Here is a 23223-nt window from a genome sequence, read left to right as displayed (position 1 = left end):
ATGCGCAATTCTTCCTTTTTTTGATCACTCATCATCATCTTCTTCTTATCATCATTAACTATGTAAATTAAGCCCAAACTCGAATTTAATAATTCATATTTAAACTAAATTTAAATTAATTTTTATTTAACTCAGGAGAATTCATGTTGTGACATTACGAAAACTTCAAAATTGCAACGTAATCTGTAACAATTGCATCACCAAGCTAAATTCTAATTTTCGTGATCGACCCAATAACATAATATCAAGTCAATAACCTAACAAATTCAAAAGTGAAGTTAAGGAATAAGAAGAAATTAGGAGAGAAACATGAAGGGTTGATTTTGAACGATTGATGCTTCAAAATAGAACTACCCTTCTAATTTTTACATTATATAGGTAAGGGTAACATACAAGAAGCCAAAAAAAGTACAAAAAAAAAAAAAAAATAACCTAAAATTATTTTTTCTCATAATAGAGAACAAATTAAAACTGGAATTAGTCTAAACCCACCTGTTTTAATGTTAATCTTGCACCTTCACAAGATTAATTTGTACTTATCCCCAAACACCCCAAATCTTTTCTCCAATGAAGCTTACGAAGCTTTTCACTGAACCCCTCTCTTCTTCTCCATCTTCACGGTGTTCACCATCTTTACTAATCGTTTCTTCCGACTCAGCGAACGATTCATTTCCCAAACTCACCTGATGATCATTACTCGGCCGCTTTAACTCATCCGAGTTATCGTTATTATTATTATTATTATTATTATAATTCCCAGCACCGCCTTTCTTTTTCTTATCCTTCTTGTTGTTGTTCTTCTTCTTCACCTTGTTGTTCTTACGCAACAACTCGTCTTCAAACGCGTCGATGATCTCGTGTATGAGTTGGCGATTAGGCGACTCGTCCCACTTGACCCAGTAACTCATATAACATCTGAAACAATCGCAGCTGAAAAGGGGAGGATGATCGCTACTATTACTCTTACTTTTAGCAAGACTCTTCTGGGTGTTGTTGTTTTTTGTTCTCTGAGTCTGAAAGCTGTTGTGGTGGTTAGAGCAAGAGATGAGGTAAGCTAAAACCTCTCTGTCTTCATGGGAAAGAGCGGCGGTGAGGGTGAGGATTGTGGCGGGAAGAAAGGACAGGTGGTCGGATATTATTGGGAGAGAAGGATGAACCGCGCCTTTGCGGTATAGTTTCTTCATAGTTGAAGATGAAGATGAAAATGAGATGGAATCTGTTTGAGACGGAGAGAGAGAGAGAGAGTGTGTGTTTAGAGTCTTACCATCTAACAGAGAAGGAGACTGGGAGGTTTGGACTTTGAAAGGTCGATGGGTTTTCTTTCATTTTTAAGTTATTTGGTTTTTATGTTTAAGAAAAATCTTGGGGTTGGTGACGTAGATTCAGGAGACATTTGGTATTTTAGTAATCCAGAGCTAGACCCGAGCCCAGTCGGCTCAGGCTTAAACGCCAGCTTAGCAGCTTCGTTAAGTTCGGACTCAAATTCATGTGGATTAAATTTTATTAGAATTTGAGTTAAAGTTTTAAGTTTTTAGTTACTTGGCAGTGGTGTCAATTTTGAGTTAGAATGAGATTTAATTTGGTCTAATTTATAAGTTAATTATTTAATTTAAATCGATTTGAATATAATTCATATCTTATATTAAACTAAATCAATCAAATATTGTTTTTAATGATTAAAATGTTATTTTTGTTAAAAAAATAAATATTATTATTTAATAATCAAATCAAGTCAAATCAAATAAAACGTAAAAAAATATGTCTAACCTTAATCCATCCAAGTCACTGAGTCACAAATATGAATCAAACTTTAAACTTTTTCATTAAATCGAGTTTAAGCTTCCTTTGATGTACTTGAATTGACTTCTAACATTCAATTATTTATTTGAGTTGAAATATCTTGACCTACCTAGACATTTCAAGGCCAATTTTAAGTTGTAAGGAAGAAATATGGAGAGAGATGGTAGAACCGTGAAAGTAAATCATCAAAAGCATTTTGAAGGTTAATGGGAGAGATGAGTTTGGACCTACTACCACGATTCATGTCTAATAAAACTACGTATATTTATAATGAATATCAATAATTATATATCACCAATTTTGAATAATAAATAATAATAATAATAATAATAATAATAATAATACCCAATTATATTGTTATAAACCATAAATTCTAAATTGATATTGATTATGAATGCATATGGCATCAACTTGTCTGTTTTTTCTACATAAAATTTAGAACCTCTTTTACATGTCAATTTAGCTAGATGGTCGAACCTAGGTGGATTGAGCAATACTATATATACACGTAGTTTTGAGTATTCAATTGAGTATATAAATATTATATCATCATGTAATTGAAAATTTTTGAATTAAAAATAAAATAATTCAATCATATGATGACACTTCATCTCAATAGTCAAAACTATGTGTACATAACATAGCTCTTCCAATAATTGCTCCGATAAGTTGAAACAATTCCACATTACCTCACTGAACTAAAAGCGATACAATCAAATCATGAAGACATTATAACCACAATATGCATAATTATCTTACCAACTTCTGTTTCTCCAGTACATTGGCAACAATAAAAATCACGAGAAGTAGTGCCTTTGCATTTTAACACTACTCAAACTTTTTAGGAAGAGCTACTCAGACGACTCTTGATCCATGATTCGAGATTCCGTAGCTCCTCATTACTTATGGAGTGGCCAAGACCAGGATAAGCCTATAAAATTATCGTAAAACAAAGTTTTAATAAAGTCGAATAATATTGAGTGAATCAGAGAAGGTACCATGTTAATTACCTTAAACTCACAGCTTACGCCAGCTTGCTCAAGGAATGGTGGACCTGCTTGTCCAGCCTCAAACAATACCGTTCGGTCAGCCATTCCATGAGACCACAGAATTGGAGTCTGTAATAGATTTCGGACCTCAGACCATTAAAACATGCAGTAAGATAATATAATAGAGGTATAATTCAAAGCAAGTAAACCCAGAAGATAAATAAATGTTTACTAGTTTAAAAAGATGTAAATCTACAACTAATTCAGATACTTTGACTATAGATGTTGGGTGCGTTCATTCGCAACTACAAACAGTTAAAAATGTCATTAGTTGGCCATTGCTCTAACGAATACAGCAAGGCAAGAAATGGGGTAAAAAGAATTAAATTGCAATTGCAGAAAAATGAAAAAAGAATTATGCGACAGAGAGAGCGAGAGATGAAAAGAAAGACTATCAAAGAGGCACCTTTCTTGCGTCAACACTAAATTTTTCAATCAAAGAAGAATTGAAAGGAATCCATCCGCTAAAAACTGCTCCTCCTCCTAGTGTTTTTGGGTACAAAAGAATACTAGCCAAAGTCAAGGCACCTGCAACATGTTGTTCATATTAGTCACACCTATAACAAAATCAGTGATGTTTTGTCTGTGTCAGCTAAATTGTTGGAAGAAAGAGAAGGAGTGACCTCCTTGACTAAATCCACACACGAACACATTTTTTGGATCTGTCCCAGCAGCTATTTCCTTGTCTATCATTGCATGCACATTCTGAACCGCTTTGAGCACACCAGCTTCATCTTTTGGAGAATTCTGAATTCATAGACAAAAAAAACTCAAATGAATATCTCAGCAGGTGATAAATATCCAGTAGAGGATTGTTAAGAAACCCAGCCACTCTGACTCAAACACAGCAAGAAATTGAAGAAAATGAGTAAATTAAGCCCGATTTTATTGATAAAAGGTATTTACAAGGATAAACCAACAATCCGAGGAGTCAGAGCCTCCCAATTCTGGCCATTCAATTGGTAGAACCACCCAAATTGGCACTAAGGCTGGTCACAACCAAAGGTTGCCCAAAAACCTTAATTTTACTCCTCCCCTTCCCCTTTTACAACCCTATCTACACTTTATATACTAAATTCTACCCTCTAGAATAAGGACATGTGTCCCAAAAACCTTCAGTCCTAACAAGGATCCAACACTATTCACATTAACAAGCAATCACATAGCAGGTTATACCAACAGAAATTCAAAATTTCCTGCCAGTGCCATAGATAGAATTAACAAATTCTTTTTTGAAAAAAAAAAGCTCCAATTCATGCCTTCATACTAAATTTCTACATCAGTATAATAAATTTATGTTTGATCTACAAAAATACAATGCAATTCAACATTTGTATACAATATTATATAATAAGATGAAGATTGGGATCTAAGTTCCTAATAGAATGATCTATGCAGTGCTATTACTTACAGCAGTAACAGGAATCTCATGAATGTCAAACCACGAAGGCATCACAGAGCCATCTACAAGGAGAAGCATATTAGTGTCATAAGATATTGCAGGAAAGAAAAAGGCAACATATCTTTATCAGAATCAGTAAATGTTAACCTATCAAAGTCAATATGAAGACAGTACCAAAACATAGCACAAAATTTCCAACGTGACTAGACACAAAACTTGCATAGAAAATGATTAAGATGAAAATTCTTTGAGGTTAATACAAAAAAATAAGACTAAGAGCTTTTCTCCTGTATATATTTGACCTCATTTCTATAATCCCATTTTTTAAAATTTGTTGGGGCCTCCACAAAAAATGTTATAGGGTCTCCCCCACCCCAAAAGCTAGCACACCGGATGAAACCCACACCCATTCGTAACAATCCTCTTCTAATCATACATTGGATCACCAGTCCCCCATCACTCACAACATACCCAACAACCAAGCCAACCGGGGAGTAAACTGGGCAAACCTCCCCTCAACTTGAGTACAGATCCTGCAGGGATCAAAGCCTCCCCTTGTCTGGCCTCTGGGGATGGGCATATTTGGAGCTGGAATCAGCTGGGCCGGTACCTCCCTTAAAATGGAATTGCTCTTAACCTCCGACTTTGATACCACTTGTTGGGATCTCCCCTGCTATTGACCCTCTCCTACCCCAAAAGCTAGCTCAAGGTTGAGACTTTAAGCTAGCAGAAATCTATCATAATGATGACTGAAGAACATCCTAATCAGCAACAAATACCAAATCGAGAATCTTAATACAACCTCAAACTTGCTTCTTCTCTATAAACAAACACATCCATTATTTCCTTCTCTAAACATAATTTCTAAACCTACTAATACCCACTCGGTTCCAATTCAACAATCAGTTGTGACACTTGGATCACCAAAACAAAAACTTTCACAGAAATGCACAACAAAGACACCACAGAGGACAAAACCCGTTTCAAAAAATCCACAAACTATAATCACACCATAAAAAAAAAAAGCAAACTTACAGTTGCAAGTGACAGGGTTATTAGGAGCAGAAGGGAAAGACCATTTGGTGAATCTAAACTCAGGCGAAGTGAAGAGTGTCTTAATGGGTTCATTGGCCGGGCCAGAGTCACCCAAACCATGAAGCCACAGAACAAAGCTTCGAGCCATGGTGTCTTGCTTGGGGGGAAGTGGGTTTGGTCGGAAAAATAGGATGAAAATAATGGTGCTATTGAGCGTCACTGTAAGAAGAACGATCGGTTTTGTTAATATCATAAGTTGCCGTATTTCTGGTCTTTATTTTTTTTTTATTTTCAAAGTTTTATCGAAGGTTGTTGGCAAGTTTGGGGAGGGAGGTGAAAAGACTCTTAATACCCCTATCCTTTTCATATTGCCAAATAGGTACTTTTAGTTTTAAATGTTTTTATGTCTTTTGTTGTGGTACTGTAGATTGAAGCTCGATAAAGGCCCATTAACAAAGGCTCGTCTTTCATTTATATTATAATAATTATGTAATTATTTATCCATACCGCATACAAGTGAATATAAATAAATGTATTGAGTCGATTGAATCCAAGTTATTCGAGTTTATGTCATGTGTTTAATAAAAAGAATTTCCAAGATTTGTTTTTTCAAATGCATATTACAAATAAAATTGAATTCGATTTAAATTTTTTAAACTTGAATTTGAACTTTAAATTGAGTGCATTAAATTCAAGTTAAAGATTGAATTCATTTTTATAAAAGGATTCGAGTGAAATTCGATTTAAACATTTGAATTCGAATTGACTTAAATTAAAACTAACCTTAATGGGAGGATATGCGTTTTTAACCCCAAAAAGTAAATACCAACAAATTATGATGCAAAGTACGATTCAAACTACTACTAAATTACAGTTTCTTATACGAAACTGAAAAAAACTACATTAGAAACTCATACTTTTTTATGTTAGATTCAAATCTTATACCTTACACTTAAGATTGTAACAGTTTATTTTGTTTATAAATAAAAACATGAAGCAAGAAACAAAAGCTGTTCATGCCGGTAACCAGTAGATGATCAGTAAAAATAACCATGTTCTGATCCATATGGACTAATTCATGCTGATTTTCAACAATCAACTAATATTCTTTTTATCATTTTTCAAGACAATTAGTATGAAGAGCATCAGCCAAAGAGTAAAATATCTCAAGAAAACTTGCAATGTCTGAAAAGGTCTTGAATAGCATATGAACTTACTCAGAGTCGCAGTGTTAGAATGCAGAAGCATTATCCTACATTTCTAGAGCAACTTATAACAAAAACAAAATGATCAGAATGACAAAAGGTATCATATGTCCTCCTACACACAGTACTTAACATAAATAAAATTCAACAATTAGCGTACTGTTACAGTATGAAAAGTTCAAAAAAAAAGCTATCATGCAGCCTCAAGCAGTACCATGATATTCGTCAATAGTCTGCTTCATATCATCCAACTGCGATAGGATGTATTCCAATTTCTTGCAGCAGATCTCATTTGATATTCTTGAACTATAATCACACTTCTCAAATGGACGGTACTCACATGCACTCTTAATCTCATCCCTCAGTGTCCCTTGTATGTCCTGCTTCATATAAACACAAAATTGCCAGATTCTCAATCCTTAGTAATCTATTTTACCAAGATCCAACAATAATGAAATCGTAATCCCTTAATTCACTTGAAAGAATAGATTTTAGAACTTCTTTTGCAGAATTTAATACAAGAAACCAAAAAAGCACTACCAAACACATCAAGAAAGAATTTATGGAAAAGCGGCTATCAAGTGCTTCCAAATCCTTTCTTAAACACCCACAAATTGTTTCCACAAGAAGCACTTGATTAGTTACAATATAGTTGTCAAAGATCTCAAAACCAGTTTTGTCTACAAAAACAAGGGATAACAACACTCAGGGAGACTCAACAATCATCTTTTTTCTATATGCAATGACATGGACAGTATGTGTGCATGTGTGGACATATTGTCCATGTCATTACATAATAACTTGGGGAAGGGGTTAGTTTGCATTTTTTGCAAAGTGAAATTATCCAATCAGCACTAGAATTTTACACATCAGTAATTAAATATTCACATCAACCAATAATTATTAAGCAAATCATTTCTAGATAAAACGAAAAATCCATGTCATAAACATTTAACGGCAAAGATTAGTCCCATTTTGTGTGACAGGATATCCCTGTATTAGGAAAATTGGAAATTTTGATTTCTTCAATAGAAAATGAAGGTTTGGCAGCTTCATTGAAAAAAAGAGATTATAGTTAATTCCTCTGGTGTTGTTATCCTAAAAACAAAAACTCACCAGCAGTGCCAAAATACTTCCAAATCCACTATTAATCAAGTTATAAGCAAGCTTCATATCAGGTTATCTTCATAATTTTACTTATCAAATAATCAGATTTAAAAACTCTAGTGCTCACCATTAGGTAAAATTTCTTCCAATCAAATTTATAATAAAATAAATACACAAAAATGCAACAAATTTTGTGGCAAAAAATGATAGACCTTGATCAACTTCATGAACTCGCCGCAATGGTTGTTGATATATTCTTTTCTGGGACCTGTGGGGTTTGCCAGTTCATCCATGACTCCTCCTGCAAGCTCCAAAACCCTTACAATTCTCTGCAACACTCAATCAAAGACCAGATTTTTAACTCATCTTCAGTTAGAATTTTCATTAAAATTTGGAATTCTTTCAATAGAGATCAACTAAAATATACCTTTTCCACATTTTGGAGTCGTTGCAGAGACGTGGTTTGGCCCTGTGAATCCATGGAAGTTGGAACGGAAATGGAGAGGAGAGCGTGTTTCAAAGATGTTGAGTTGGATTTTAGGTCTAATGCAATTCCAGTCCCCAAATTCCAGAATTTGCACATAAATTGCTCATTAAGCCCACAGTCAGATCCAATGGATAATAATTTCACATATCAGCCAAGTGTCACCAAAAATCAAATTTCAGCCTCCAAATTCCAGAATTTTCCTAACCACTCTGCATAAGTGTTAATGTCATAGCAAGCAGAACTTGCAGCATTTTCACAGTCAAAATCCACTGAACTCTTCATTTTAATAGATATTTAAAAAAAAAAAATCACAGCAATCAATCCTTTTCGAGGCACTGACCGGCAGGGAAAAGAAAAGAGAAAACGATACAGAGAAAACTTGATTGAAATTTATATGGAAATTCACATTTTAATCTCATTAATGCCTAAAACCAGAACTGCAACATTTTTCTCTTTCACATATGATAAATAGCAAAGAAACAAGCAGCACGTATTATGAAGCTTCCCGAATTAGTGTACAAGCAATACAATTCTATTTGGTATAATCAAATGCTTTGGAAAAGGTTATTTTTTCCAGGTGAACATCAATGCTTCTATTCTACCAAGCATCATCAAGGCTCAAACTGAAAAAAGTTGAAGAAGAACATGCACAATAGAGCAAGAACTTCTTACCTGTCTGTCACATAGGCTGCTCTTTCAATATTACCGGGAAAGAATGATAGATAACGGAGACTTTCGTCGTGCGTCGGCTGGAATTAAGGCTGAAGGAAACTGGCGTCGTGCTTTCGGATGAAGAGGAAAGGAAGGGAAGAGGCGAAGAGCCGAAGAGTGAAAAATATCGAATTAATTTAGGGCTCGGGCCCCGGTTCTCTAATTTTAACAAACCAGAAATCGAACCGGTTTACTGAATACCCAATTTTCCGGATATTTTCGATCAGAGTTAGATTCGAACTGAGTCAAGTTTGAAAGTTCAGCTCAGTTTGATTTACATATAGTAGAGCTCCAGCTTGAGCTCATAAAAGGTAAGCTCAAACTTGATTCAAATTCAGTTTAACTCATTTCAAACTCAAACTTTTAACTAGCTTGTTATTAAAACAATGTCGTTTTGTATTAAAATTTTTAATTTATAAATTTAATGAGTAGCTTAAGCTCAAAAATATAGGCTCAAGCTTGCTCAAGTTTGTATAGGATCGGTTAGTTTCGGACTTGTTTGAATCAAGTTTATGCGTGAATAGACTCAATTCGAATTTAACTTCATTTCGGTTCAAATACCGATTCGGTTCGGTTTACCGATAATTTTTAACGCCCATTCAGCTGGCTGCGTGGTAGATATATGCGACCTACCAACCTCAAGTCTTCAGAGGAGAGTTGATTCCATGGCAACTTCCAAGCTTCAAGCTCTCTGGAACCACCCTGCCGGTCCTAAAACCAGTGAGTTGACTCTTTTGGTTCTTCAACCCGACCTTTTTTAAAATTTTTTTCTATTCTTTGACGCCAAAAATATGCAAATATATTTTCATCTTCGCGATTAAGATCCGTTGTTTAGGTTTTTTTTTTTTTTTTCAATTAAATTTCTACGACGATGGCTTTTTGGTGTTTAAATCTTTTATCAGAATATTACCAAATCTCAGTTGAAACTGGACTAAAAATTCTTTTCTTTTTAAATATTTAATCTAAAGGTGAAACTTTGAACTCTATTTGATTGAAAACTCAGTAATCAGACAACGGTTTTACCTTTTTTTGTGGCAAAATATGATCTGTTAGATGAATCTGTAAATTTTAGTGTTGATTTTTATTGATTTCAAAAATACCACAACGAAGAGGAGCGCCTTGGGTCCTTCTGTAAGGCAAATTTGTGAGGCCAATGAAAGTCAAAGCTGACAGTACCTCGCAGCTATGAGTGGTCTGCTATGTACAGATCAAGACAACATCAACAACTTTTATGTTATTGTTAGTCAATTCTTGTTGTATGATATGCTTTATTTTGGCAACAATGATGTATGTATGTTGATTGTAGTTCACTTTTGGGCACCAACATTTAAATGGGGCATCAGTATAGCAAATGTTGCTGACTTTTCTAAACCACCAGAAAAACTTTCCTATCCCCAGCAAATTGGTATGTTATTCATGTAAATTCTGAAGTGTTTAGTTTCAGTTGACAGAAAATCTAAGTTTGAATTCCTTTTTGAGGTGTGAATTTGAGAACTAGTTATCGTTTCATCCTGCATCAAGTTGTGGTATTCTTATATATATATTTTTTAAACCTTTGGCATGTGCTATCCAGCCGTGGCATGCACTGGAATTATCTGGTCGCGATACAGCACTGTGATCACACCTGTAAGTCTGGTTATAGATAAGATGACTACTTTTCAGAAGAGGGGATTTGCAGCTTATTCCTCTTGCAGTTTTCTGTTTAGCTTTGTAATTGCAAAGTTTTGTTTTGTTGTGTTCTTGTCTACTTGCTTGACCAACTTAATATACCTCAATTGATATTTTGCGATGATTGTTTGCGTTTTATTATGTAATAATATTTTCCTATTGTCTTTCCAAAGAGTTTTGTGTGTCAATTATGTCATCTGATAATGTGATAATATCTGACGTTAGGGTGTCCTTGAAATGAGTAATGAGTTTAGAGGGGACTAGAAGGAAGAAAGAGTTCTGTATAATGAGACCATTTACTTACTAAAAGCCATGATTTCTTGTTTTTGCTTTGTCAATTGAATGAGAATGTAGTGAGCATAAAATACTGAAAACATTTGGCATGCTGATATCTTATTTTCTATTCTTTCTATCGGATCTCATACCTTGATGGGGAACTCGAAGAGAAGAAAATTATAGAGCCCTTTATCAAACTTTAGGAATCCCATTTTCCTTTGGGAAGATCCTAATTTTAGCACAAAATTTGTTCTTTCTCATTAGTTCTGCTCACAGATAATCCAGGGAGACATGTTTGGGTGCATACTAATTCTTGCAGTTTTTCTTTCTTTATTACAGAAGAACTGGAATCTTTTTAGTGTAAATATTGCAATGGCTGGAACAGGACTCTACCAACTTTCACGCAAGATTAAGTAAGTAAATTGAAATATAGAAGAGTGTATGATACTTAGCTTTTTATAAGTAAAGTGTTCTTATTCCATTAGTTTCTGTAAATTCTTTTTCTTTGTCCTCAGTACAATATAAACATATTCCTTAGCGATTGAAGAAAGTGCAAAGTTAACACCATTTTGTCCATACGAAATTTCTCACAGTCACCTTGGAGTTCTGAGAGAAATTCTCCTTGATTTTTTTGGCTCCAACAATCATGGAATGTTCGTCACATATTTTGATTCCTATCTCTTGTGACTTTTCCGCATAGTAAATCTTTTATTTCTTATTTTCAGGCATGATTACTTTTCTGAGCCAGAGGCAGCAGTTGCAAAAGAATGATGACAAAAAATTGTCTCAACATCTTGTTTTCAGGGTGACTGACCACGTTAAGTTTGCCCCATTATGTAATGTGTTGTTTTTGGTTCTTGCAATTTATTCAAGTTCATATATGTTCATTAATACATGGCTTGTACTGAATAATGGTTGTCTTTCCCATTTTGCTTGAAAGGCATTTAAAAATTCAGGGAAATTTGGATGGGCTAATAAAAAATCGTTTTGACTCCTATATTTCATCTATTTGCAAATTTCGTATCACCCAAAATAGGTTATCAGTATCAGATTTGATGCAAAGTCAAGAAATTAAACTCTGGATAAGTGCAAGCAGATCTTCAAAACCCAGTTTACCCTTTATATTTATATGAATTCTTTATGATGCTTTAACTGATAATCATTCTCCTCACCCTGCTTCAGCTCATATTGCTTATCCTAAATTGATTAGCAGTTCGAATGCACTTGAGTATACTGATCATTGAACAGAAGAAGCTATTGAAATATGGAGATAAAATTTGATGATTTCACAAAGAGCTTCTCTTCAAATTGCTACTTAATATTCATTCAACTTAACAGATGATCCAGCCACTACTGAAACCAGAAAATGTCTGCAAACTTCACATTATAATCAACATTTTGATTAAGTCTTGTTTTTGGCACAGATATTGTAAATTTACTCCATCATATCTGAAGATTAACAAACAGATTTGTAATTGTAATAGAAGCTGTCAAGGAACTAAATTAATTTGTAGGCTCCATGAGTACAATCCAACTAATATCCCAACAAAACAAATCAATTGGTTCAATTTCAGAAAAGAAAAATGATTGTGTTATTCAAAACACAATCAATACAAATTGTAATCAGCTCTGCAATGAAGTGTCGAAAAAGGACAAAAAATACAAGAACAAGCCACTCAACTATGACAGTCAGCACTAGATCAGAATCCTGGGAAAAATTCGGATCTCTAAGGTGATTTTGTTGTTATATTCTCTGCAGCAAAACAGAACCTACGGAAGGCATCTACTTACTTGAATTCAGTCTTTCCAACTTACCATCTCTGATCAGATCCGTTTTTGAGTTGGAGTCACCATCATGTGCCTTCAAACCCAAACTCAAATCCAGAGTGCTTTCATTTAAATCCTGTCGAACTACCTGTTTGTCATCCTGAGACAATTGAAGTTCAAGGGAGTGCTAAATGATATCATAAGACATGAATCAGAATGCATTCTAGTGGTTTGAAGTGATAAGGTTCACAAAAATTTCAAGTTCAAATCGAGGGCTGATGAGAACTTAGATTGTTTCATTTTATTAATTGCATTCTAAGATTAGTATGGAGTGTAATAAAAGTATGGTTGCTGAGATGGTGTAATTCACTTTCTATTTTGAAGAAAAAAGAGGGAATACCCTCCAAGCATCAGTCCACATAAGTTTTCAGTATAAATCATTATGTATATATGGCATTAGCTACAGAAGCACTTCAAAAATTCAAACTAAGAACAGCTTTGAAAAGGAAACTGCATTAACAGATGGCATATAGCTAACCATTTACCTGATTTTCCTCCATAGGTACATCATTAATGTCAGGCTTTTCATCAAAACCATCACTCCTATGAGCACTTGTTTCAGTATCAGTAGGTTTAGCTTCATTTTCAGCATTTTCTGCAGCCTCAATTTCAGCAGCCCTTTTTTGCTCCTCTAGCACGGCAATCTACATTGTAAAAGAACCAACACCATCATCCATCCAAATAGTGTACTAAAAACCAAGAATACAAGAGACAAAATAACAGACACTTAATCAGCCCCATTATAAAGCATAATTGCAAACTAGAACGACAGAGTCATTGCCCCGTCCACATTGCTTCAAATAAAACTCACAAGCTTGTCAATCTGTTTACACCCGAAACACTTTATTTATTTATTTTTGGTTAAACTTAAAAATTAAACCAAAACCCTCCCATCCTGATTTTGGCAAATTTCAGTCCTAAGAACTTTTGTACAGTCCCAAGAGATCTAATCACATGAGAATTTCCACTAAACCAAACAGATTGTTCAATTATTCACTAAAAAATGTGAAACAACTAATCACTTCAAAGGCTGGATCATTGTCAGGATTTTAAGTCACTATCATAGACAAGAATTGGAGTAATAAATAAATGCCAGATAGGATTGTTCATCTCTAACAATTACCATTGCAAATTGGTGTCCTTTCAACATTTACAGTATATTCCCAAATTATTTTAGATTACCATCAGAGTCCATATCAAGTCAGCAGACATATACTAACTTGGGAAACAGTTAACATAGTTGTGGGCGGAGAATATCCCATAATAGTATAAAGAACTTGCAGTCCTCAGCTAGAGAATTGCTTTCTTTACAGATTACAAGTCTTCAAATCTTGTGAATGCGGTAACCATGTGTTGCGTGAAAATTTTATTTATGTTGTCCAATGACAATGAAACAAAAGATATCATCAATTACAGCACACCTTAGCCTCACTCCAAAACCATATGAACAAAAATTTTGAACCAACACACATTATGCCCATATCAATGATGTTTAACATGTGTTTAAGGACCACTAATCCCATAAGTAAAAAATACCCAATAATAGCAAAGTCCATAAATAGTAAGCCAATAATGTTTTTTGTGTTTACAAGGTTCAAATATGAAACACATAAATCTCCCAAGATTTTATAAACTCTCATGTTGAAAAACCTTATCTCTTATCAACCACGGCATAATATAATGTAAATTGTCTTGGTAATAGCTATGGTCCACCAAGAGATAACAAAAGTAACAATCTCTTGATACAAATTCGCATGTAGATGCATTACATCTTCTAAATGTCTAATATAACTTTCTTCCTGCTCATTCTCCACTGACTTGTATAATTCATCCACTTCTTTAGAAAGAAAGAAAAAAAAAATCAAAGCCCTAACACAAAACCTGATTCTCCAGATCATATTTTGCACTGTCAAACAACCACATTACCATTAGAAACCCCATAAAAATTTCTTCTTTCCATCAAATGTCCAGCAACCACACCAAGCTTACAATCTAAACCATTACCATACAATAAAACCCTAAAGCACTGTTCACACATCTAATCAAAATCCCAAATCAAACAAAACACAGTTCAAAAAACCAATAAAAAACCACCACCCAATTAACAGCAGAACATCCCAAGACCCAATTTAAAAATTAAAAAAAGAAAACTTTAATGAACCCAGAAGTTTAAATACCGGCATGTATTTGAATTTACGCCTAGGAGGCTCCTCTGGCATCGTATCATCCTTAACGGAGCCCTTGTCTCCATTGCCGTTGTCACTATTCCCAATACCTTTACCGTTGTTGTCTCTTCTAGAGAGTGACGTCCACTTGTACAGCAACAGATGCGAGCCGTTACTTCCGTTACTGTTGTGATGATTCTGATGCGGGTGAGGATTATTGCTGCTGTTGTTGTTTGTGTTGTTGTTTGACGGAGAAACGTGGATCCATCTCTTCTTCCACTTTCTAACCGGTCCGGTGAACACCGTGGTCGGGCCATACCGGGTGGAGGAACGCCCCAGTCTAGCGCCAACTCCCTCCATTAATTTTTTTTGATTTCAATGAAATTAAATGATTGGCTTGGTGGGCGGATCGGGCGCTGAGTTGGGTTCTGAGCCTGACTCGGTGACTACAAGAAAATTTCTCGCATCTCTCTTTTATCACCTATTGTTCCCAACTTTGGGAAGACCTTACTGAGCGGGGCCATGTTTATTTTAAGTGAAACGGCACCGTTCCCATTTTGCAAAAATACCCGGATGGGTTTATAGAGTAAGCCGAACCCGGTAATCATAGCTAATAAAATTTTTTTATGAACTTAAAATTAAGTTCACACAAAATTAAATAGTTTAACTCAAATTTATAATAATTAATTTAAATTTAAATTATTTAAATTAATAATTAATTTATTAAAAAAATTATTAAAATATATATATAATAAATTAAAAAAATTAGCCAATAAAAAATTATTTAAGAAGGTTAAAAATAATCATTGAAAATAAAAAATTATTAAAAAAAATGAATTCACCGATAAATTTCTAATAATTTAATTGAATCAAGTTAATTTAATTTAAAATTAAGTTAAAATTATTTTAACTTATTTAAATTAAATTTTTAATCAATTTAATTCAAATCTATGACTAAGTTGAATACATAATATTTTATTTATTTATATCTTCTAATTACCAATCAAAATAAAGTTAAAGTTAGATTGCATATGTAAATACTATACAACATATATTTCTTCATGAATATTTGTTGTAATTTTACACTATATATTTTTTATATATGATTGAGTTTAGATTAAATAAAAGTGTGCGTTGAAGGTTAAATTCAAAATCATATAATAAATTGATTTCAAATTATTTTGAACATTTGAATTTAAATAAATTTAAAACTAAATTATTTTTAGTTTTAATTATTAGATCTCTAGCTAATTATTTAATATTTCATCCTATCTTCTTCGAATCCTTTTTTAATATTTTAAGAATTTTCATTGAAAAATAATTTAAATATTGCAAAAAAATTTTGAAAAACGGACGGTGGTAAATTTGTGAAACCCAAATGTTTTTAAGTTTACGCTTTCACAGTCAGTCGAGACTTGACGGTTGAGACCTACGCTCTGCTAATCTAGCCAAGTCAAAAATCCTCTCACACCGGCTAGCCGGAAAATCAGCTCGACCCACCAGCCATAACCTCCTTGCGCTGCCGCTGTCGATTTTTCGTATTCCGTCGACGGTTCCTTCTGCTCCAAACAGACGTCATCAGTCTCTGGGCGCCAACCAAGTATGTGTTTCGTTTTACTTCTTCAGTGTGATTTATGGGAAAAGAAGAAAGGAACTTTCTTTTTTGAAGTCCGATAATGCGCTTTGTAATTCTTCAATGAAAGAAAATCGTGTTTTTTGTTGAGATGATGCTTGGTGGTACTCCATTTGGTTTGATGTTAATAAAAATTTTATTTTTTTTATTAAGAATTATATAGTTAGCACCAAACTGAAGTTTTGCATCCTCAATTGATGATGATGATGATGCAATAATTTTATTTCTAAGAGTACTTTCCAAGTTTCCCTGGTAAAGCAATTGACGTCATCAACTGTCCTAACTTGCCCAACTAAGTTTATAATTTGTCACACAGAAATTTTGAGCTTTGAAGCAAGCTAAATCTCTGGTGGGCATTTCATGCTGTTTTCTGATTTTTATTTTTATTTTTTTGGGTATTTTATCTACTGCAATTGTGGCTGTTTCTTATTAATGAATGATTTTCCCTGTTTGGTTTATAATGTGGTTTTAGTTATGTGTTTAAGTACATACGTATTTCTCAAAAGATATTTCAAATCCCATATTCATGCGGTTTTCAGTCGTTGCTAAATGATAATTATTCTGCATCTAAATGGACATATTAATTTATATAGGCATGAGAAAATCCGCGTTTGGGGTTTTCACTCATTTGTGATTCTTTGTGCAGGTTTCAAAGGGCTAAAACTTGTTCACTCTCTAGCTTAGCCTTAGACTTATAACGACTTGTATGAGGCTAAAGTCCTGAAACTTTAGCATTGGGGTTCATTTTTCGTTAACAACTCTTGTAGGAGGCTGTCTGGCCAAATTCCTCTTTTCTTCTTTTTAGCCTTTTATTGCCATCACTTTCTTCTTTCCATGGAGGCTAAGAACCTGCTCTTTGTTTCTTCCCAAAACACACCAATTCCATCACTCCTGAACCCAAAAAATTCATTATCTTTATCTCTTGTTCAGTCTTGCAAGTCGTTCTCCTTTAGTGCCAAGAACCTCTTAGCACCACAAACTTTACGGCATTCTAGAAGAGTAGAGTGTATGAATAGTGTACAAAAAGTTAAACATGTTGTTCATGAGGAGGATACCATAGCTGGGATTAAGAAGAAAAATCTGGCAGTTTTTGTGTCTGGCGGAGGGTCAAATTTCCGGTCAATTCATGATGCATGTGTTGGAGGCTCCATTCATGGAGATGTCGTCGTTTTGGTCACAAACAAACTTGGTAAATGATCTCTATAATCCACTGTATTCAAACAGAACAGCTATGTTTTATAGATTTTATACCTTGATTGTTGCTCTAGTGCTGGTTCTTTAGAGTATGCTTGAGAAACATGATGGAGTGCTGGAGTTATTTATGGTGATTATTTCTCTTTTCTGTGAATTTTGCATGGATATTCATGTAAGGTATATTGAACAATGTACCAGGTTGTGGAGGTGCAGAGTATGCAAGAGACAAGGGCATCCCTGTTATTCTGTTCCCTAAAAGTAAAGACAAAGCCAATGGTCTGTCTCCAACCGACCTTGTAGCTGCTCTTAGGTTTGTATTTTCTTCCTAAAGTTAGTAAAAAAACATTTATGTTTATGTTTGCACAACAAGTGCCATTTATTAATCTAGCTACATGTTTCTTATGTATGCTCTCAACCTACTATGATCATTACCATCAAACCTCTTGCATTACTTGGCCTTCATAATACATGTCTTCCTATTTTTATGACTATAAAACTCTGTAATGTCAGTATGATATTGCTTCCCACATGTATTAGATAAACGTTAAAATTTTTGGAAAAGACAAAGACAAACAATTGAAATCATGAGATGCTTATTGTCTATAAGAGCTGTTACTGATGTACCTTCATTGACGTACTTTTTATTTCAATATGTCCTCTCATACACTTCACTGGCATAGGAGTACACAAAATGGATTTAATGCATAATCATGAGCTTCATAAACAAAGAGATACTCTAGCTGTGGCATATTGTCTGTGAGGAAATTCCTTTGCATCTTCTTACTATTTTTTTTGGGTTTCTGTGGATGGAAATGGCACTTATTTCACATTTGTTGGTTTATTATAATCAGGAAATTTGAGGTTGACTTCATTCTTCTAGCTGGATATCTAAAACTCATACCAGTGGAGTTGATCCGAGCTTTTCCAAGATCCGTGCTAAATATCCATCCATCACTTCTTCCGGCATTTGGAGGCAGAGGCTATTATGGTATGAAGGTGCATAATGCCGTCATTGCCTCTGGAGCTAGGTACTTTGCAGCAGTTGATGTTGCATACTTTATTTCTCCTCATTGTCCTTTTTATTTTGTATCATGTTCTCCTAGTCTCTGTATCTGTTTATAATGGTAAGTGTATGTGAAGAAAGTTTCTCATATTGTTATATTTCTGATTCTGTTTAGATACTCTGGTCCAACCATTCATTTTGTTGATGAGCATTACGACACTGGACGTATCCTTGCTCAAAGAGTTGTCCCCGTGTTGTGGAACGACACAGCACAGGATCTGGCTGCAAGAGTTCTTCAGGAGGTAATGGGTTTTGCCATCAGATATTCTTAAAAGAAAAATGACCAATAAATGCTCAACTTCTGTCTGGAATACATGGTATCTTTACAAAATGTTCTTGATAGTAAACTCCATATTTTAGGAGGCAATCATTTAAACTTCAGAATATCGATTAGACCAGCTCTGGTTGTTGAGATGACGACTCTTAAAACATGATATTTCAAGTTCTTGTTTCGTGGTGCCTCTTTGAAGTTTGATTTTAACTCTGATTTGTGTTCTGGCATCTTCAATCTATTTAGGAGCATCGTCTATATGCGGAGGTTGTGGCAGTGTTATGCGAAGAACGAGTAATTTGGAGGGAAGACGGTGTCCCTATCATCCAAAGCAAAGAAGACCCCAATGACTACAACTGATTCAACCAAGCACTAGCATTTTTCCCCCAGGCTTCTGAAATTCTTGAGCTCCATTTTGGTAAAGTTTAGTATTCTTCCAGCATTACTGAGGCTAGAAACCTTCAAAGTACTAAGCATGTATGTATACAACTAAATTCTTTTATGCTTGGTGTCCTTCTGTAGTGCAGGCCGTTGTGCTTTATTGAAGACCCTGACAGATACGCCAATAGTTTTATGCATTGCAGACGCACTTCAAATTAAGTCCTATCTTATGCTTATAAATTAATTTTTCATCACTCTGCCCAGAAGATGATGACAAATTTTCCTGGAATTTGCTACATTTGAATTTGTTTATGAAGTAAACCGGAATTAGACATAGCTGCCAGCATTATCAACTCCTTTTAATCTAAATCAGTGTTTTAAAGCTTGGATAGACTAGTCAGACAGGGAACAGGTGACAAATCTGATTCAAGTTATGAGTAAAACCTGTTTTAGCCATCAAATTGGGTTGAACCAAGTAAATCGTGTCAGGTTATAGGTCAATCTAGGTTAAACCAGTCTTAATGTTCTCTCAATATAAATAAAATGTCATTTCATATATTAAATATGTTATGTGGATGTTATTAGTTTGTTCTATTAATCAACCAATAAATCAATCTTTGGACTCTGTCAAGGCCCAAACTATGTTTAAACAACTTCTTGACATTCAGTTTAAGCAATATTTTCATGGTCAAATTCGGCCTCGACATGGTCAAAAGATTGGTTGAGTTTTTTTGATTCTATCAGTTAAACAGGGACATCAGAATTGTTGATCTACATATACATTTATAATATATATTTGAATAGAATTGTGGGCTAATGGTATATCATATGAGTTCCAACAACAATTATTAATCAATGATTGAACCACGATACAGCACAGCTTACCTGATTGGGCCATGGTTCGAAACGGTTTAATGTTTTAAACCTGTCAAAACTTCACACAGACCAAACTAACCATTAACCAAACCAGTCGGTCCCCTTCAAGTTTCAAAACCATGATCAATAAGACCAAGATGTGCGGCGGTGATGCGATTTACACACGAACTAGGTCATACCAAACCAAATTCTGCTTTTCAAAGATGTGCGGTTGAGATCTTCCCTCCTCCCTTAAACTTCCCTAGGTCTTTATATATAATGCCGCCAGTGCTTTCAAGTTCTCCTGGCGCAGAAGCCATTCGCCGTCCTCTGTTTATTTGCATTTCTCTTCCCATCTTCTCTGTGTTTCTGGGTCCTGATTTTGTTGTCTGTTATATTATTATGAAGTCATCTATAATGGGTTTCCGTCTGAAGCTACATGTACCAAGACAAGGGTCTGATAATAGATGCCCTTGATCTTGAATTGCCAAAGTGGCTGTAGCTATACGAACGGCTTAGGGGTTAACTGGCCGGTTGTCGTGAATCTCTGTCGACCAATCTGCTTACCGAACCTCTAACATTCACTTTAAACTTGTTATTTTTTGTGGGTTTATTGAGTTTGTGTTGTGTGTGTTTGAACTTGAATGAGAAGGGCAGTACGGAAGAAAATGGCATTGGATTTTGGCCTTTTTCATCAGACCCTTCTCGTATATAAAGTTAAGTTTATGAATTGGGTCACCTTCCAGGCAAATTTGTTGGATTTCTCAGCAGTTTGCGTCAATCGGTGGCTACATTGTTTGTTTGGGTTTTCAAGATTCGAGTCTTTGCTTTGTTAATGAATTCAGATTAGGGTCCTTGTGTTCTTTTATGGCTGAATATGAATGACTAAGAACTTTAAAGTAACCAGAAACTGATGAAATTTAAGTTTACCAAAGGGTGGAGGTATTGAACTCATGACACCAGGAACATTTGTATCAAACTAGCTATAACTTTCAAAGGCCTTCTTGAACTGTTGAACTGTTTGCACAAACCTTTTGAAGGAGCTTTTTTCTGCAATGTCTCTTTTACAGTTGACTCTCGCGAACAATCACTTAAAAATTATCTATTTCCCAATTGCATCTCTTCGGCTATTAGTAGGTGTGGATTTGATTGAAGTTGATCTGAATTGACTCATAATCTGGGTTTAATTGATTCTTGAACTTGGGCCGAATTGAAACTCTAGTTTCTTAGACCGATTTAAGATGATACTGTTATTGTAGATCCTCAGATACTGTTTATCTTAACTTGAACGAAATATTATCTTTTCAAAATGTTAAGTCTTCAACTGCGTATCCACCAGATAATCCCTTTTAAGATGTCATTTTAAGTTAATAATGTTATGTTCAGTGGCCAATGGACCACCAAAACCCGAATCTCAAAATGTTATGGAGAGAATGATTCTGAAATTCCAATCGTTGTTTGTGATTGGATGCCCGACAAGCTTTGGAGCAACTATTATCTTTTCATGATTATGAGATGCCTTCCACCTGACAATTGTAAGACTGGGAGAAACTGAGAATTTGCCATAAACAGTTGTTAACCCTATGACATGAACCAAAATTCGGTCGCATGACCTTTCAAAACTCTTACATGGGAATCATTAACAAAGTACATGCCTGATTGTATCATCGCTTCAAGTTTATATTGCATTGGTTCATATATTTGAGTAGGTGACATAATATTTATTAATACTCTTAATAATTAAATCTTTTACTCGTTACTAACAAAATAAATAAAATCAAGAATAATCAAAGTATAATTATATGTTAATTTTTGTAGTGCTTAGATATGTATGGGTTATATAAAATTCAAACTAACTCATATCGAATCTATAATTTAATTTGAATGAATTGATTTCAAATTAAAACTATAACTTGGGTCGAGATTAACTCGTTTGTTCATTCTACCAATAACATTGTTTATCTTTTGACACTAATATTCAATACATTAGTAGTCATTTAATAACACCATACATTAACTCAAACAAGGTCGAACTAAGTATTATAATTCTAGCTTGACCTTAACTTAGGGTATAACTGCATTGAGTACACCTCCAATTGATTGATAACTCTCACAAAATTTAAAACCCTTAGCCTTTGCATTTTGTCACAGGCTACCAATTGCGGGTAGCAAGACGTTGTCTCAGAGTAACCCCATGCACACAATAGAAACAATCCATGGCCAGTAGCTTGTTTCCAATGTCTAGCCTCATTTTGGGCTGTGTCCAACCCTCAGGCCACATGTCAAGCAACACAACCAGCTCAAATGGTAGAAGATGTCAAGTCTAGAAAATTTTATAACTTTCGATATTTATCTTGCATGGCTAGTCTTTAGACCTTTTTTAAGGTCAATTATGTAATCTCTTAACTAGATTTTCCCAGGTTTGTGAGTATATAAAAGGTCCATTGACTCAACTGTAAAACATTTTACATCAAGTTGAAACAAGCAAAAGCACTAAAACTATTATTTCTAACATTATCTCGTGTTATATTTGTGTGCAACTTAGCTTAGGGATTAACCAAGTGACTCATAGGAGCACCAGGGAGTGATCGACTTGTGACCATAATCATGGGTGTAGAGGTTTAGCACTGTAAAATTGCCTATGAAACCTTAAGTATATTTACCTTTAAAGGGCGTTTGGTTAAAAATTTATAAAGGTTATTCCGATAATCTATCATTTATTATTTATATTATTTTGTTTAGTTCATAAATAATAAACAATTCTAGTAATCTTCTATTATCAATAGTGATGTGACAAAAAATATAAAAAGTAATCTAATTACTAAGATAAATTTGATTTTATTATAATTATATATTTATTTATTAATTTTTTAGGATAAAAATAATCTCATTTTTAATTAATATAACAAATAACATAAAAAATATTTTAAAATAATTAAATATAAAAGTATTTAAGTAAAATATTACGCTAATTTTTTTATTACTCTTAATTAAACATAATAATTATTTATATTTACCTATTTTTATTAAATTTTATCAAATATAATAATAATAATTTATATATAGTAATTATCAAATAACCTATCTTTAAGAT

General features: G+C 34.1%; 6 protein-coding genes and 1 non-coding gene across 14 annotated transcripts; 3 read left to right on the top strand and 4 right to left on the bottom strand.

Annotated features, from left to right (window-relative positions):
- Positions 1-296: 296 nt before the first annotated feature.
- Positions 297-1333, bottom strand: LOC123218275 (putative uncharacterized protein DDB_G0286333). The gene has a single exon (XM_044639618.1). The coding sequence runs from the start codon at positions 1182-1184 to the stop codon at positions 537-539; it is 648 nt and encodes a 215-aa protein (XP_044495553.1). The 5' UTR covers positions 1185-1333; the 3' UTR covers positions 297-536.
- Positions 1334-2412: 1079 nt separating this feature from the next.
- On the bottom strand, positions 2413-5574 carry LOC123218173 (probable carboxylesterase SOBER1-like). Of its 2 annotated transcripts, none has more exons than XM_044639440.1 (6): positions 5287-5574; positions 4261-4313; positions 3473-3596; positions 3256-3377; positions 2811-2936; positions 2413-2731 (listed from the first exon to the last, which is right to left on the bottom strand). In XM_044639440.1, exons 1-6 carry the CDS (start codon positions 5537-5539, stop codon positions 2642-2644), a joined length of 768 nt encoding a protein of 255 aa, XP_044495375.1. In that variant the 5' UTR covers positions 5540-5574; the 3' UTR covers positions 2413-2641. The 2 variants fall into 2 exon arrangements, with proteins under 2 accessions (XP_044495375.1, XP_044495376.1); XM_044639441.1 differs by having other exon boundaries at positions 2811-2918; positions 5287-5573.
- An 894-nt stretch (positions 5575-6468) lies between these two features.
- On the bottom strand, positions 6469-8930 carry LOC123218100 (mediator of RNA polymerase II transcription subunit 11). 2 transcript variants are annotated; one of them, XM_044639320.1, is made up of 4 exons: positions 8758-8930; positions 8026-8294; positions 7811-7927; positions 6469-6874 (listed from the first exon to the last, which is right to left on the bottom strand). In XM_044639320.1, the coding sequence occupies exons 2-4, from the start codon at positions 8179-8181 to the stop codon at positions 6695-6697; spliced, it is 453 nt and encodes a 150-aa protein (XP_044495255.1). In that variant the 5' UTR covers positions 8182-8294; positions 8758-8930; the 3' UTR covers positions 6469-6694. The 2 variants fall into 2 exon arrangements, with proteins under 2 accessions (XP_044495255.1, XP_044495256.1); XM_044639321.1 differs by having other exon boundaries at positions 6469-6871.
- A 433-nt stretch (positions 8931-9363) lies between these two features.
- LOC123218098 (mitochondrial pyruvate carrier 4-like) lies at positions 9364-11737 on the top strand. Its single transcript, XM_044639317.1, has 5 exons — positions 9364-9516; positions 10103-10201; positions 10370-10422; positions 11080-11153; positions 11466-11737. Exons 1-5 carry the CDS (start codon positions 9462-9464, stop codon positions 11509-11511), a joined length of 327 nt encoding a protein of 108 aa, XP_044495252.1. The 5' UTR covers positions 9364-9461; the 3' UTR covers positions 11512-11737.
- A 478-nt stretch (positions 11738-12215) lies between these two features.
- Positions 12216-15235, bottom strand: LOC123217915 (uncharacterized protein DDB_G0285917-like). Of its 2 annotated transcripts, none has more exons than XM_044638995.1 (3): positions 14745-15235; positions 13053-13211; positions 12216-12655 (listed from the first exon to the last, which is right to left on the bottom strand). In XM_044638995.1, exons 1-3 carry the CDS (start codon positions 15090-15092, stop codon positions 12524-12526), a joined length of 639 nt encoding a protein of 212 aa, XP_044494930.1. In that variant the 5' UTR covers positions 15093-15235; the 3' UTR covers positions 12216-12523. The 2 variants fall into 2 exon arrangements, with proteins under 2 accessions (XP_044494930.1, XP_044494929.1); XM_044638994.1 differs by having other exon boundaries at positions 12216-12667; positions 14745-15233.
- An 864-nt stretch (positions 15236-16099) lies between these two features.
- LOC123217960 (phosphoribosylglycinamide formyltransferase, chloroplastic-like) lies at positions 16100-19610 on the top strand. 5 transcript variants are annotated; one of them, XR_006502595.1, is made up of 7 exons: positions 16100-16332; positions 17012-17554; positions 17758-17869; positions 18411-18587; positions 18738-18864; positions 19140-19316; positions 19421-19610. XR_006502595.1 is itself a non-coding variant. In XM_044639067.1 (6 exons), the coding sequence occupies exons 2-6, from the start codon at positions 17200-17202 to the stop codon at positions 19251-19253; spliced, it is 885 nt and encodes a 294-aa protein (XP_044495002.1). In that variant the 5' UTR covers positions 16101-16332; positions 17012-17199; the 3' UTR covers positions 19254-19610. The 5 variants fall into 5 exon arrangements, 1 of the variants encoding a protein (XP_044495002.1); XR_006502596.1 differs by having other exon boundaries at positions 19416-19610; XR_006502593.1 differs by having other exon boundaries at positions 16101-16332; positions 19140-19311.
- Positions 19611-20622: 1012 nt separating this feature from the next.
- LOC123219849 lies at positions 20623-20712 on the top strand. Its single transcript, XR_006502928.1, has one exon. It is a non-coding gene; the product is annotated as a small nucleolar RNA snoR109 (small nucleolar RNA).
- Positions 20713-23223: the final 2511 nt, after the last annotated feature.

The sequence above is a fragment of the Mangifera indica genome, chromosome 6 (assembly GCF_011075055.1).
Source record: "Mangifera indica cultivar Alphonso chromosome 6, CATAS_Mindica_2.1, whole genome shotgun sequence".
Lineage (NCBI taxonomy): Eukaryota > Viridiplantae > Streptophyta > Magnoliopsida > Sapindales > Anacardiaceae > Mangifera > Mangifera indica.
This window is presented reverse-complemented; position numbering and strand designations above follow the sequence as displayed.

Bases quoted from the DNA above. Each gene is read 5' to 3' on its own strand.
- LOC123218275 (XM_044639618.1), bottom strand. From the start codon at position 1,184: ATGAAGAAACTATACCGCAAAGGCGCGGTTCATCCTTCTCTCCCAATA.
- LOC123217915 (XM_044638994.1), bottom strand. From the start codon at position 15,092: ATGGAGGGAGTTGGCGCTAGACTGGGGCGTTCCTCCACCCGGTATGGC. The intron at 13,212-14,744 runs GTATTTAAACTT...TTTACAATGTAG, and splicing joins GTAAATTCAAATACATGCCG to ATTGCCGTGCTAGAGGAGCA. The intron at 12,668-13,052 runs GTAAATGGTTAG...CAATTGTCTCAG, and splicing joins TACCTATGGAGGAAAATCAG to GATGACAAACAGGTAGTTCG.
- LOC123218173 (XM_044639440.1), bottom strand. From the start codon at position 5,539: ATGATATTAACAAAACCGATCGTTCTTCTTACAGTGACGCTCAATAGC. The intron at 3,597-4,260 runs GTAAGTAATAGC...CTATGAATTCAG, and splicing joins ATGAGATTCCTGTTACTGCT to AATTCTCCAAAAGATGAAGC. The intron at 2,732-2,810 runs GTAATTAACATG...ATAATTTTATAG, and splicing joins GCGTAAGCTGTGAGTTTAAG to GCTTATCCTGGTCTTGGCCA.
- LOC123218100 (XM_044639320.1), bottom strand. From the start codon at position 8,181: ATGTGCAAATTCTGGAATTTGGGGACTGGAATTGCATTAGACCTAAAA. The intron at 7,928-8,025 runs GTATATTTTAGT...TGAGTGTTGCAG, and splicing joins GACTCCAAAATGTGGAAAAG to AGAATTGTAAGGGTTTTGGA. The intron at 6,875-7,810 runs GTCTATCATTTT...GTTTATATGAAG, and splicing joins AGTTCATGAAGTTGATCAAG to CAGGACATACAAGGGACACT.
- LOC123218098 (XM_044639317.1), top strand. From the start codon at position 9,462: ATGGCAACTTCCAAGCTTCAAGCTCTCTGGAACCACCCTGCCGGTCCT. The intron at 9,517-10,102 runs GTGAGTTGACTC...TGTTGATTGTAG, and splicing joins CCCTGCCGGTCCTAAAACCA to TTCACTTTTGGGCACCAACA. The intron at 10,202-10,369 runs GTATGTTATTCA...TGTGCTATCCAG, and splicing joins TTCCTATCCCCAGCAAATTG to CCGTGGCATGCACTGGAATT.
- LOC123217960 (XM_044639067.1), top strand. From the start codon at position 17,200: ATGGAGGCTAAGAACCTGCTCTTTGTTTCTTCCCAAAACACACCAATT. The intron at 17,555-17,757 runs GTAAATGATCTC...ACAATGTACCAG, and splicing joins TTTGGTCACAAACAAACTTG to GTTGTGGAGGTGCAGAGTAT. The intron at 18,588-18,737 runs GTACTTTGCAGC...GATTCTGTTTAG, and splicing joins GTCATTGCCTCTGGAGCTAG to ATACTCTGGTCCAACCATTC.